Source organism: Mycteria americana, chromosome 20, assembly GCF_035582795.1.
Source record: "Mycteria americana isolate JAX WOST 10 ecotype Jacksonville Zoo and Gardens chromosome 20, USCA_MyAme_1.0, whole genome shotgun sequence".
NCBI lineage: Eukaryota > Metazoa > Chordata > Aves > Ciconiiformes > Ciconiidae > Mycteria > Mycteria americana.
This window is the reverse complement of record NC_134384.1, coordinates 7408573-7421587: the sequence shown is the minus strand read 5'-3', so window position 1 is coordinate 7421587 and position 13015 is coordinate 7408573. Positions and strand designations below refer to the sequence as shown.

At 49.8% G+C, this 13015-nt stretch overlaps 1 protein-coding gene across 2 annotated transcripts in view; it reads left to right on the top strand.

Annotated features, from left to right (window-relative positions):
• The window catches only part of LGR6 (leucine rich repeat containing G protein-coupled receptor 6), a 148907-nt gene that overhangs the window by 124616 nt on the left and 11276 nt on the right, over positions 1-13015 (top strand). For both annotated transcript variants that reach the window (XM_075521642.1, XM_075521641.1), the window contains 7 exons: positions 936-1007; positions 2148-2216; positions 3188-3259; positions 6323-6388; positions 8929-9000; positions 10641-10712; positions 11438-11563. In XM_075521642.1, coding sequence (XP_075377757.1) covers positions 936-1007; positions 2148-2216; positions 3188-3259; positions 6323-6388; positions 8929-9000; positions 10641-10712; positions 11438-11563 — 549 coding nt within the window. The remainder of the gene's footprint in view (positions 1-935; positions 1008-2147; positions 2217-3187; positions 3260-6322; positions 6389-8928; positions 9001-10640; positions 10713-11437; positions 11564-13015) is intronic.

Sequence of the window (13015 nt, the reverse complement as noted above, 5' to 3'; positions counted from 1 at the left end):
TCTGCCTGTGTTTATTCTTTGTGTTTAGAAAAGCTGCTAGCCAGCTACAGCAGTAGCTATATGTATCGGGGAGCTGGGACACCAGATCATTTTGTGTCTACCCCAGACCCATGGACACGAAGTTCTGCAGATAAATACACCCAGTTGTCAGCTCATTTCCCCTCTGACCCAGACACAGGTAGAGATTTTTGGACAGTTCTTCCCTGAACCACACTGATATTGGAAATCATGGCAACTGACAAAAGCTCTGCTTGGCCAGTCTGGGACTTAACTTATAGAAATACCAACGTCTGGAAAGCCATGGTGACACTGGGTGAAAACAGTCACTGCTCCAGTCAAAACAAACCAGCCTCATCCCCATCTTCCTTGGGCACCATCCTTGGACTGACGTGGGGGTGGGACACATCCAGAATACTCATGTCTCCATTGGATCTGCCCATCTAAAGTCTTTCACAGTCAGTGGGGGGAAAGTGCTTCTTGTAGGGGGTGATTCAACTCCTCTTGAAGCTAGCTGTGGATCCTAGAAGAGTTCACTTCTCTCCACTGACTGTGACAAGTAGGAAAGATGCTGGTGCTGTGGATATGTAAGATCAGAGGAGGTGTCATCAAGCGCAAGGTGTTTCCCAGCAGAGTTACAGCACTATAGCAGGGTTGAAGGAGGGCGTTGCATCTTTCTAGCCTGCCTGGTTCAGCAGGACCCTAAAGGGCCCTTTCAGAGCAGCAGGAGACCTCAGTTGTACCAACGTTCAGCCAAAACAGGCTAGTGGGAGAGCCTGGGGTTATCTGGAAAACAAGGGTTCCTCACAGGATAGCCAGCACCTCCTACATAGCTTACTACAGTTGCTCCAAGGCTCTTGACCTGTAATAGCATCTTCTATTCTGTAGTAGCATCTTCTACACAGCAGAATCTGACCAGTTACTCATTTCCTTTGCAGCCATTTTTATGACAATCCCATCCAGTTTGTTGGACAGTCTGCTTTCCAGTACTTGCCAAAGCTCCACACTCTGTAAGTTCACCAAGCACATCCTCAGAGAGGTAACACATCCAAGCTCCAAGCCCTGTGAGCTGGACACCTTCATGGCCTTCACCCTTCCTCTTTCCTAGAGCCCTTGTGCCAGTAGAAGACCATGAGGCTACTCTTATGGCCAGCCCCAAAGGCAGTGAGCCAAGGAGTAAACACTGCAGATGTTTTCTGCTGAGGAAGAATAATTTTGAGAAGGGCATTTTTGAGGGAGCAATTCATTCCTCCTGCCCACCTAGCTGTCAGGCACTTCTAGGGTCTCCACAGCTGCATCAGCACCAGCAAAGACCACACTCACAAGTGCCGCTACGTTTGCTGCATGCTGCTCAAGCAAGCCCTGCACTGTTGTGTAGTTGCCCAAACATAAGGCCACTGAAGGCATCTGCTTTCCTCCACAAGATGGAGAAGCAGAGGAACACGTGTCCCATAACACCAACACCATAGCACAAATAATCTTACTGGGCAGCCAGTGGTGACAGTGCTTCCTTCACATGTATGGCCCTAAGCCTGCTCCAGGGCCACCACCATGTGGTGGGCACCATCCAGACCAGAATGGGTGCTCCACATTGGCTGGCCTGGATGGGATGGCTTTTCAGCTAACCTGTTGTGGCACAGCACTAAATATTGAGGCAGAGGCAACCTCAAAATCTCTATTTATAAGCCTCACCCAGTGTCTCACTGCAGGAACACACACTCGGGCAATAAAATAAATCCTTCAAATAACCATGCATTCTTTAGCTCCAAATGCATAGACTCTGGGAGGCTTGGGTGGGATGCCCTGCTTACATTCCCCATGGTAATTGTTTGGGGTTTTTTATTTAATTTGGGTAGAGATCATGCCAAGAATGTCAGTGGTTGGGGGAGGGTCTGAGCTTGCCAAGCCTTCTTGCATAGAAATGCCCAACTCTGGCTCACTGTATCTGCACTGCATGAGACATCTGCTCCACCACCCTGCCGGCAGTGGCATGCTGATGAGAGGGGCACCTTTGGATCTGGGCCTCTGATCACCACATTTGGGTGTGAGAAAGCAGGTTTGCCACCGTGGCAGAGGGGTCTGGGACCTTGGGCAGCTGCACTTGCTTCTGGGTCCTCTGTCCACCTCACTTCACCCTCATTTCTCTGCAGATCGCTCAATGGTGCAACAGACATCAGAGAATTCCCAGACCTTAAAGGCACCACCAGCCTAGAAGTTTTGTGAGTGGCAACTCTCTCCCTTTTACCCTGCTATTTGTGCTCTTCCTCCTTCAAGGTGGTCCAGGCTGTTTCAGCGAGGACAACTTTCACAGTGCTGTGCAGTTGGTTGTCTTCAGCTCTGCCTCTCCCTGGTCACTCATCTCTCTGTTTCATTTCACCCCTGGTGGCTCGTGAAAGCAGCTTTTCTCTCCATGAGTTGCTCTCTCGGTACTGTTGAGTGTGCTCCAATCTTTTTTTGATTTTTTTTTTCTTCCTTCCCTCTGTGTCTGTGAAGGAACGAGCCTTTGGGTGCAGTGCTTCAGCGTGGTCTGCTGAGACCCAGTGTCTCTGCCCATCCTGAGACCAGCACTGGCAGTGCATTGCAGTGCGGGAAACATCTGCCACCCAGGCTCGGGGCTCCTGGAACTGGTCTGGTCCCACCCTCACACCACCAGATCCAGGAGAGCAGGAGCTTGGAGGATATGCTGTCTCTGGCCACCCACGGTTCTCCTCTCCAGGGCACTGGTCCACACGCTGTGCCCAAACTGGGAGCACAGCTGGCGACCCCAGCCCCGGAGTGTGACATGGCCGTGTCTTGCCTCAGGGACAGAGGGGCACACTATCCATCCCCCACACATGGGTTTCTGAGGCAGTCGTGGCTCCAGGCAGATCACCAGTGTGGACAATGGGGAACTGGGATGGCAGAGCATGCCATGGAGGGCACTGCCACCTGCCCTCGACGTGGCCAGGGACAGAAGTGAATTCAGTACTCAGCAGCGTCCCAGAATTTCTTATAGGCACATTCACCTTTACCGGGTCCAGCAGCAGTGCCCACTTCCAAGTCAGTTTCTGTTTCTCTCCAGGTATTTCATTATCCCATTGATTTTGTCTCTCCTGCCACCATCTGGGACCGGTAGCTGGGCTTGTGGGTCACAGATTCTGTGTGCTGCCTCTCAGTAACGCCATTTCTTCTCTCTCCTCCACTCCTCTAGGACCTTGACCCGGGCAGGCATTTATTTACTCCCCAGAGGGATGTGCCAGCAGCTGCCCAGCCTCCGAGTCCTGTGAGTAACATGTTTCTCTGTCCTGCCTGGTCTTTAGAAAAGTGCCATCAGAAACGAGGCTTTCTTCTTGTCTAGCTCAGAGAGGGACCAGCTATGGAAGACCATCCTGTGGTTCTTGTTCCCATTATCTTTTCCATTCAGAAAACACCACCTTCTTAGGCACTACCTTGAGCTCTGCATGTTCTTGAACTTGCTTGCTTCATCCCAGCGTGATGCTCTGGACTCAGGGCTGCAAGCCATAAGGCACATCCCCATTTGCCTCCTCCTTGCTCTGCACCAGTGGGAACTGTCTGCCCCATGCAAGGAGGGTAGAGAGGGTGCAAAGGGCGGTGGGTAAGAACGGCAGCAGCATTTCAGGGCTCCCAGCTATACACAGCACAAAAACCAGGGGTAAATCACATTCACACAATGCTCTGCCCCAAAGTTGGCTTACTGTAGTTGAAGCTCCAGCAACTGCCATCATCTGGAGGAAGGATCCCCTTCACATCGCGGGAGGGGGCAGGCCTGACCTGATGGAGACCTGCAAGGCCACCTCACGTGGTGCAGCAGTGGCAGATCAGGGTTTTGCTCAGAGTCTCTAGGTTGCTTTGGCTCTACCTGCTTGGCAAGGCACTGAATGATGCTGAGTGGGGGGATGTGCTTTTTTCTTTAACTTGGTACATGATGAAATCAGCATCTCAGAAAGACTCCTGCATCTTCTCAGGAGTCACACCCCTCGTTCCTGAGATCCCCAACTTTGTCTGCAGTCCAAGACATCCTCAGGAAATGAGTCATGAGCCAGATTTATACAAGTTTGCAGCCTTAGGGCAAGCAGGAGGCTTGCCTCTCATCAGCCTTTATACAAGCAAGCTGAAAATGAAAACAAGTTTGTTCCAGGAAAGCAACAGGAGTGAATTCTTGATCACAGAAATTGGAAACAAGAGAAAAACATAAAAATAAAAGAACACAATTTGTAACTTAGCAGATCACAGCATTTTGGCTCCAGCTGCCCCTGTAGGGAAGATCTCTCATCTGTAGACATCTGGACCAATTCAATGGACATCTTGCCATGAAAGTGTAGCCTTTGGAATGGCTCAGGCTGTAGGGTCCCAAGTACTCTGTTTATGTTTGCAAGTTATCAGACTGTAAACCTTTGCAGCAGAGCCTGTTCTTCAAGCTTGCCCCCTCCTCGTGGGAGACTTTTATTGGGACACCTCACCTTGTTCCTTGTTCCTTGTTCCCCTTTCCCAGTTAATTTTACTGACATTAATTGCATTGCTTTCAGAGTTTGGAGAGAGAGTATGTGGGCCAATGTTTGTGCGTGTTTACATATCTCTTGCCTTTGAAACGCATTGGCCTTCTGTCCCCACAGAGCTAGTGGTTGTTCTCGCTGCTTTCCCCGACTTTGCCAGCGCCTTGGCAGGTTGTCAGGTTGACATTGCGACCATGACACATCTGAACACAGATGATACAGTTAAGGCTGTATTTCTGGTCTCCTACTGCTCACACCACGCTGCAGATTTTCTGCAGAGACCTTGCACAGGGGCTGTAAGAGCCACCACAGGGGCGTGAGGCTCACGGCCATGCTGCGACACCGGTCTGTGCGTGGGCACTGAGCCCAGCACACCCAGGCAGGGCAGTCTTGCTGAGCTTGAGCTTGGCATCAACCTGCCATCGTCCTGTTGCTTTTTTCCAGAGCTTCTGCTCAGGGCACAGATTTGTCTTTCCTCTCAAGCAGAAATAGAGGAAACTTCCCTGAGCAGAGCTCAAGTCCCTTGATGCCACCAGCACCTTCATCCTGGTATGTCCTCAACAAAGCATGAGTGACTGAGGCTGCTCTGCTGGTAGATACTGGGCTGCATCTGGTTACCCTCACTCTGGAAGAACCAGAAATAACTCCTGGAGCTGCGTTCTCCCTCCATCACTGTCTAGCTAAGCCACTGCCCTGTTAAGCCCAGTGGATTGACACAGGGACCAGGGAAAAGTGACTGATGCTATAGCTCTTTCTCCGCACTGGGTGACAGTCTCCAGAGCCAAGCACAGAACTTTTGTTTGCTTTTCCCTCCCTCCTCCTCCCCACCATGGAAAACTGGTGGAGAGGGGGTTGGCAAAAAAATAAATAATTGAAATGTTTTACCAGCAACTTATTGGCAGAAAGATGGAAACTGAGTTTGGAAAGTCAGGGGAGAGGCCACATACAAAACTTTACCCTGGGGCAAATTTCCCTTGAACAACCACAAATCCAGCCTCTGCTAGTGGGGGAAAGAGCTGATTTTAAGCATTACTCCTTACCCAGCCCATTTCAGTTTTAATAAATTCACATTAAGCTATGCCAGGATAGGTTTTCCTCTGACTAAAAGTCACTCTACCCTGAAGCAGTGGGGACAGGAGTTTGCTGGGAATTGCTTTCAAGTGACAGCACTTGAAAGAATGGGGACCAGAGGTTTTCACCATCTGTAATGTCCTGTACCAAATCCCTGCCAGTGCCACAACCCCTTCCCTAACCCTGGGGAGAAGCCAGGAAAGGCTGAATGGAGAGCAGGCAATGGGCAGTTGGGTTTGCTCTGCCAGGAAGGACACAAGGCAGCTGGCTGGCTGCTCTGCTGGCCAAAACCTCCCCAGGCTCTGCAAGCGCATCTGCAGCTTTTGTGAGCACCGCCATCCACAACAGCAGGATGGGAGCTCTGGCACAAACACCTCTCCACTTTGCCCACGGAAAAGCAAGGCTGTGCACAGCAGAAGTTGGCACAGATGCATTTCACAGCTGACTTGGGGCTGGGGAGGAAAAGCCCACCGCAGCTGTAGAAGCAGCTCCGTCAGTCCACAGCTTGTGCTGGAGGGAGCTGGGGCTGGATGAGTAGGTAAACCACCGAGCAATCCTTGCCTTGCACAAAGACGCTCAGAGCAAGTGTCAGGTGTGAGCAGAGTGGAGATCCCCCTTGCCTGGGGTTACTACTCTCTGCAGCTGTGCAAAATGGAAGTCAAGTCATCCCCCTCTCCAGCCATATCTGCTTTCTAAGGGAGGGCTCAGGGGCACTCATTTTTTGATGTCCTAACATTACTGTACTGGTCCTTCCCCTGCAGAGACCTGTCACACAACCAAATCGAAGATCTGCCCAGTTTCCACCGGTGTCAGCGGCTGGAGGAGCTGTGAGTAAAGAGATGCCCTCGCTTGCACCATGCTCTTGCACCGGTCTGGCTGTTTCGGGGAGACAGGCAGTTCCCACACAGAAACCTCAACTTTCACCAAGCACTGGGAAAGTTAAGCGTTATAACTCACTATTTGGACTGCAAATGGACCAGAGCTCCACACTTTGCCCTGTGCAAATACAGAATAAAAATACATACCCTGTGCATAGGAGCTTAATTCACTCAGGTCTTTTCAGAGGTCCCAGCCACAGCAAACAGAAGTAGGATGTGAGAGCACTGAATTTTACTTCACTAACTCAAGTCCCAGGATGAGCTAATCAAGAATGGGGTTTATCTATACCATAAATGTCTTCTGCTTCAAGGAGGGGTCCCATGCCATGGGCACAAAGCAGCTCTTATCCACGCTGCTCAGGGCTAGCCCCTCCGTAGAGATTGATGCTTTCCTCATGTGTAGCACTTGAATTGGGTCTCCTCTGGACCCTGGGAGGCACCTCTGTTGCTCTGAGACAGAGTTATTCATGTTCAGTTCAAAGCGTCTGGAGATCTGTCCCTGCACTTCAAATCCAACAGAAGTTCTTGGCCTTTTCGAGAAAACAAAATAAAAATAATAGACTCCATGATTTTTTATAGAATTCTGCAACCTGGAAGAATAGATGTGCAGCATCCCCACAAAAATACAGTAGAGAGGTCCCTGGTCTCTGCAGCACCCCAGCCTGCATGGCCAGACCAGTTCATCCAGCCTTAGCAAAACCAGACATAAGGACACTGTGTGAAATCACATGAAAACAAGAGTTACATAGCCCTTGCTGCCTCTTCGGGAGCTCTGAGGACACAGTTAGAGCTGGATGTATTTTTATCCAAAGTACCCCCAGCAAAATGTTTGAAAAAATAGAATAAACATCAAAAAAAGGACAAACTTTCAGAATTCCAAACCTGTAGTTTCACACATTGTGCCTGAATGTCTTCTTACAGTATTTTATAATACACCAAATTCAGACTTCACATTAATATAAAAGCACAGTAAATCCCTCTTTCAGTCTACTTTTAAGTCAGACTGACTGTTTCTTAAATTAACATTTTCTTACAAAATGAGTATTTGGTCCCTTAAGCCCAAAGTTATCAACCTGTAAGCCCCACCCCCACCAGGCATCAGCATTCCTGCTGGGAAATGTTTGAAGCAAGTCTGGTGGTGCATGGTGGTACAGCCTGGCATGCACACAACTTAGGTGTGCCAGTCGCTCTGCTGTATCTGCCAATGTGCAGGTTTTTACCTGCAACACACAGGTGGTCCCTCGCAGCTAAACATCCTTGAATGATTTTTCACTAGCTTGCTCCAATACCCCTTCTTCCCAAGCTCCACCTCGCCCACTCAGTGAGACCCCCAAATTTGTACACAGAGCTTCCCATGGCCCTCACTTGAAATCTTAGCTAGAAGTAGGACCAATGCCTTCTTGGCTACATGGGGCATTGAGAAACCAGCAGTAGAGCAGATAGGAGAGCCTCAAGACCCTCTCTCTGAAACACGAACGTGTGGCCAAATACCAGCTGAGACATTACGGCCATCATGTGCAGGTCCTTGTGTGAGATGAGTCAAGATCATTTCTGAGTCTAAAGGCAGGTTTAGCTACCCAACAAACACCCTGGGGAGTTGTTGTAGGCAGAGCACTAGGCAGTGGCTGTCTCCCCTTGCAGAAGGTCACACATCAAGACCACTTCTGCAGGTCTGGGAATTCATGATGGGCATTTTGCAGGAATTTTTTAAAATATTCACCATTGTTCCAACTAGGGAAAAGAATATGGAAAAATCGTGAATGTTTCCCACAAAGTGGATGCTGAGATCAGTTCTGGATGTCTATCAAGGGGCATGGGGAGCGTATAGGTCAGTCAGCAAACACTGACCTATACACTGACCTAAACAGTCAGCTCTTACCCTGCTCCCTCCCCTACCCCAGGGAGTGCAGGAGGCTGCTGGAAGGCAGGTGTGCAGGGGCTGAGGCACTTTATGAAAATACACGTGCAGGATGTGGATGGTGGGTTCAGCAAGACATCAGGATACTTCTTCATGAAAAGCTGAGATGCCTTCAGCCCTCAACCCCCTTCATCATCACCAAGGCAAAGGGCAGCACCGTATAGGGTGCTGAAGGGTCACACAGAGCTGTTTGCTGACTTACCAGATCCAAGCTCTCCTCTTTTGCTCTGGACAAAGCATTTGCAGGCTCATGATGGAGCAGAGTGGGAAATCAGTATGGCTTTGGGGATAATGGGGCACCTTTAACGGCCTCACATCAATGGCACTTACTGTGCCATGATGGAATCAAAAGGAGAGGCTGCCTGAGCCCTGGAGCTACCCATAGGAGACAATGGCTTTGAGCTGTTTTGTTGTTCATCCTGTTTACCCCTTGAAATAAGAGTAGGTCTCCCAAGCTTGAATGACAACTTCCACTGTGACAGTTTGCATCTGCTGCCATGGGACAAAGATCCCTACAAAGTATGAACGCTTCCTTCAGCTATTTTCTCAAACCAGTTTTTGTTTTTTTCAGTGGTCTCCAGCACAACAGGATCCATGAAATCAGAGCAGACACCTTTGTGCAGCTGATGGCCCTGCGCTCTATGTAAGTCTTGTCTGGCAGGGGGAATGACTGGGCTTTTTGCTGGGGGAAGGGGAACCATGAGAACCCAGCCAGGCTGATGTGGAGTTTCCCAACCCCACTCCCTCTGCCTCTGCTGAGAGGTTTTGCTGCCCAGTCCCTCTTCCACTTCCCCTTACAAAAGAAGAGGGCACAAACCTTCTCCCTGGCTTTCCTTCTGCATGCAGACACCCCCTGTAAATAAATTCATTACCTGCCAGGCATGCGGACACTCCACACCATATGCTCTAACCACACGCTGCAACGCGTACGTTGCACAGCACAGCACACGTTACAGACACCTGGCTCCTAAACGTCCATGCAGACATGGACTCGTGGCAGGGATTTACCACGGTGTGCATGAGCTCTAGCACCCCTTTCCTTACACATGCTAGTCCTGGGCCGTGCACTCCTGGGACATCCGTGCAGAACATCCCATTTGATTTGGGACTGTCTCCCCACAACTCAAAAGCATATGTTAGACATATGAAGTACACACAAGCATGCATGTATCATACACGCATAGTGACCTTGCAGTAGACAGCCCACTTAAGTGCCTGGCATCTTTGAGAAGCTAGTAAGGCTCCACAGGCATGATTCTCCCTGTGACGTGTGGGAAGAGCCCTCCAAATGCTGATGGTCTTAATTTACTGTTCTGTTAAGGACTGAACTGAATTGCATAAAAGCTTTTTCCCATGGTGCAGCAATTTGAGTGTCATTTAATAGGCCAGCATTCCTAGAGATCCCGTGAGTGTCATGTACACCATGTTTACAACTGCACGGGAACACTCACATATTACATGTAACACTACAGACCAGCATGCAAATACAAGCATGCTGCTGCCACACTATAGTCACACAAACGTACAGCTGAGCATGTAAGCTCTAGCATTTGCCTTTGGGTATGTTGTGAGTCCCTGTGGGAAGGATTCAACTCACCCAATGTTAGCCTTCTGCAGTGAGATACACACATCTGGGCAGGCACCCCTGGCTCCCTTCAGAGCTGGAGAGATGTAGATATATGTAGGAGATCGCTCCTGTAGTCAGCCTTAGGAGAAGAAATGCTTCTTGATATGCAGGTTCCTCTCTGCTGATGACAGAGGGAGATGAGCCCTCTAGCTCAGATGGAAGCAGAGCTTATTGAGGAGACTCAGGGAATCCTCCCCAAACCAAGACAACTGTACATGACAGGAGACACTCTAAGATAACCTTGGTTCGCCTTCCACACAGCTCCTGACCCTATTTGCCCTTGCCTGGGCACCCAGCAGTGTGACCACATCAGAGATGCTCTGGCACTAGGGCATAACCTGTCTAATGCTCTGAGGTTTAGCATGTTAACATTAAAGCTCCACATCTACAGAAATGAACCCAAAAAGGAACCTTTCCCATTGGTCTCAGTAGAGGAGCTCCTTGCAAGGCAAACTCTTGTGCCCTCTGTGAGAAACCACCCATATATAGACACAAATGTATTTGTCTCCAGGGAGCTGCAATGAGACAGAACTTTCTGCCGACCAAGGGGCTACAGATCCCACATTTGCTCGCATCGAACCCCTTGACCAGGCCGGTGTCAGCAGCTTCACTGTCCTGCTCTGCACCCCTCTTACTGGCATGTCCTTGCCTTGCAGAGACCTGAGCTGGAATTACATCCAATTTATTCACCCAGAAGCCTTTGTGACCCTGCACTCACTCACCAAGCTGTAAGTTGCAATGATATTTCTTTCACAGTGGGCCATGGACAGCAGGTATCTGAGGATCTCAAACTGACTCCCCAAGCTATGGGGACACCGGGCATTTAGATATCAGAAGGATGCAGTGCTGAGGTGCATGTCTCAGCACTGACATGGGCAGACCAAATCCCAAGGTTTCCTATCAATATTAGAGGGATGATGAGAGTGCAGAAGGGGCCGTCTTCAAGATGCTTTCACCCTGAATACTTAAGGCAGTACCTTCACTTTCTGATGCTTTCATACCTGCCTTTGATACCTTTATGAAAGATCAGCATGATAGACCATTTCAACAAGAGTCATCGCAGACCATCTTTGCAGGTTCTGGAGGGGTCCCCAGTCCTCAGCCTCCTCACTAAGACTCTTGGGTATTTTATGAGCTGGGAGCTGCCCTATTATGGGAGGAGGGGTGGGGGAAGAGATGCATGGGGCAGATATGTGCACAGGGAGGTAGATACCACCCAGAGCTTTAAGCATGGGCATTAACCCCTGCTCCTCATTTCCCCCAGGGACTGCAGTATCAATCCGTTTATCTTCAGAGGATCCTGGTCCCCATGCAGCACCCAGTCCCATTTCAGCATCACATTTGAGGGAGCAATCAAGGCAGGCAGCCTGGCTCTCCAAGCCTCTGCTTTGCTGAGATACCACTAGCAGCAAAACCCTGACCGCAGTCTCCTTCTCTGCTTTCCCTTCATCAGGGACTTGACTGATAACCGGCTGGTCACGCTGCCTCTGGATGGTTTAGGTGGACTGACCCATCTGAAGCTCCAAGGCAACCCGGCTCTCTCTCAGCCCTTCACCAAGGAGAGCTTCCCCAAAATGAGGTACTGGTGGTGTTGGCTCTTTCACTTCTGGCGCTCAGCACAGCCTGTGTTTGCTTATAGCAATCAGCCTCCTGCTTTCCTTGTTTATCTCACGCTTTCCTCCATCCTTTCAGGCCAATAGGTTGAGGAAGCTTCATCTGCTGCTAACGCGCCTCATCTTTTAAAGTCTTCCACAGGAGAGCGGTGATGCACTCCCGGGCCCGCCACCCCCACCCCAAACACACACACAAGTGGAAAGCATGGAGCAGGCCCAGCTCAGGGCTCCTCTCAGTGGAAAACATTCCCAGAAGCCAGTCCTAGCTAATGACATCCAGCTTTCCTTCAGTAAACTCTGTTTGTGTGGCCGTGTCTTGTCTGCTATGGATTAATGAGGAGCCTGAAGGGGTCAAACTGAGCAAGACGAGGCTGCAAAAGGCTCGGAACGCAGTGACAGACTGCAGGCTCTGGCTCTCCTGACCCTCCCTTAGTGGTGGGTCTCCAGTGTGGCACCTGCCCTCAGGCTAAGAGGCCCATGGTCCAGATGACTCAAATTCCCCTGAGGTGAAGCCATCTTTTGCTTGGGTCTCCCAGGTAGTTCCCTTGGAGCCAAGGATGCATGAGCTGATGCTCCCACTCATCCAGTATGGGTTACCAAGGCTGGAGCTTCTCAAATTTAGACACCCACCGCTGGGGTCACAGGCCACTGCACCAACATTGGGCTTAATAGCTCAGGTCCAATGAAAAGTGTGGAGCTCTCACTTTGGCCTGCCTCAGCAGCGGTGCCTGCAGGGCTTTCTCTTCTGACTTTTTTGACTCATCATAGCTGGGATCTGCTGCATGACTGGTTTCCAAACAGCAGGGGATCCCAGAAGCTTCTGGAGGGCTTTCCACACCCAAGATGGCAGTCCCTTGTGCAGAGCGGGTCAAGTTTAGCACTTCCAGGGGCGTTCCTCCTCTGAACTAATTCCATTGACATCTGTGGAGCTGGTTTGGATTTGTACCAGAGAGACTGAGTCTGCAGGAGTGGTTCATTGAACCACGCCAGGCAATGGACCCATTAACTTTTCCTAAATTTTGGGGTACTGCCATTAAGTAGTCTTATTCTTGGGGCATATGTCTGGAGGAATCATCTGAGAACAGTTCTTAGCCATCCTGGGAGGATCTGTACCTCCCTACCACCTTTCAATAATAGGATTTAATTTGGAGCTTATACAGGAAGCAAGCTTGTATACAGAGTTTCCATAGCCTCCCGGGGCTCAGCCAGAAATGTTTGGGAACTTAAAACAAAAGCATATTTTTAGAATATAAAGTTTCACCATATTTACTGATCTTGTCAGAAGACCTTAATTGTCTGGAAAACCTGAGGTTCCTTTACCTTCATCAGCAGTCTTCCTGACTTCCAGCAAAGAAGCAGGAGTTTGCTGTCTTTGAAGAAAATGCAGCTGCTGAGTGATAGCCTGGTATTTCATCCAG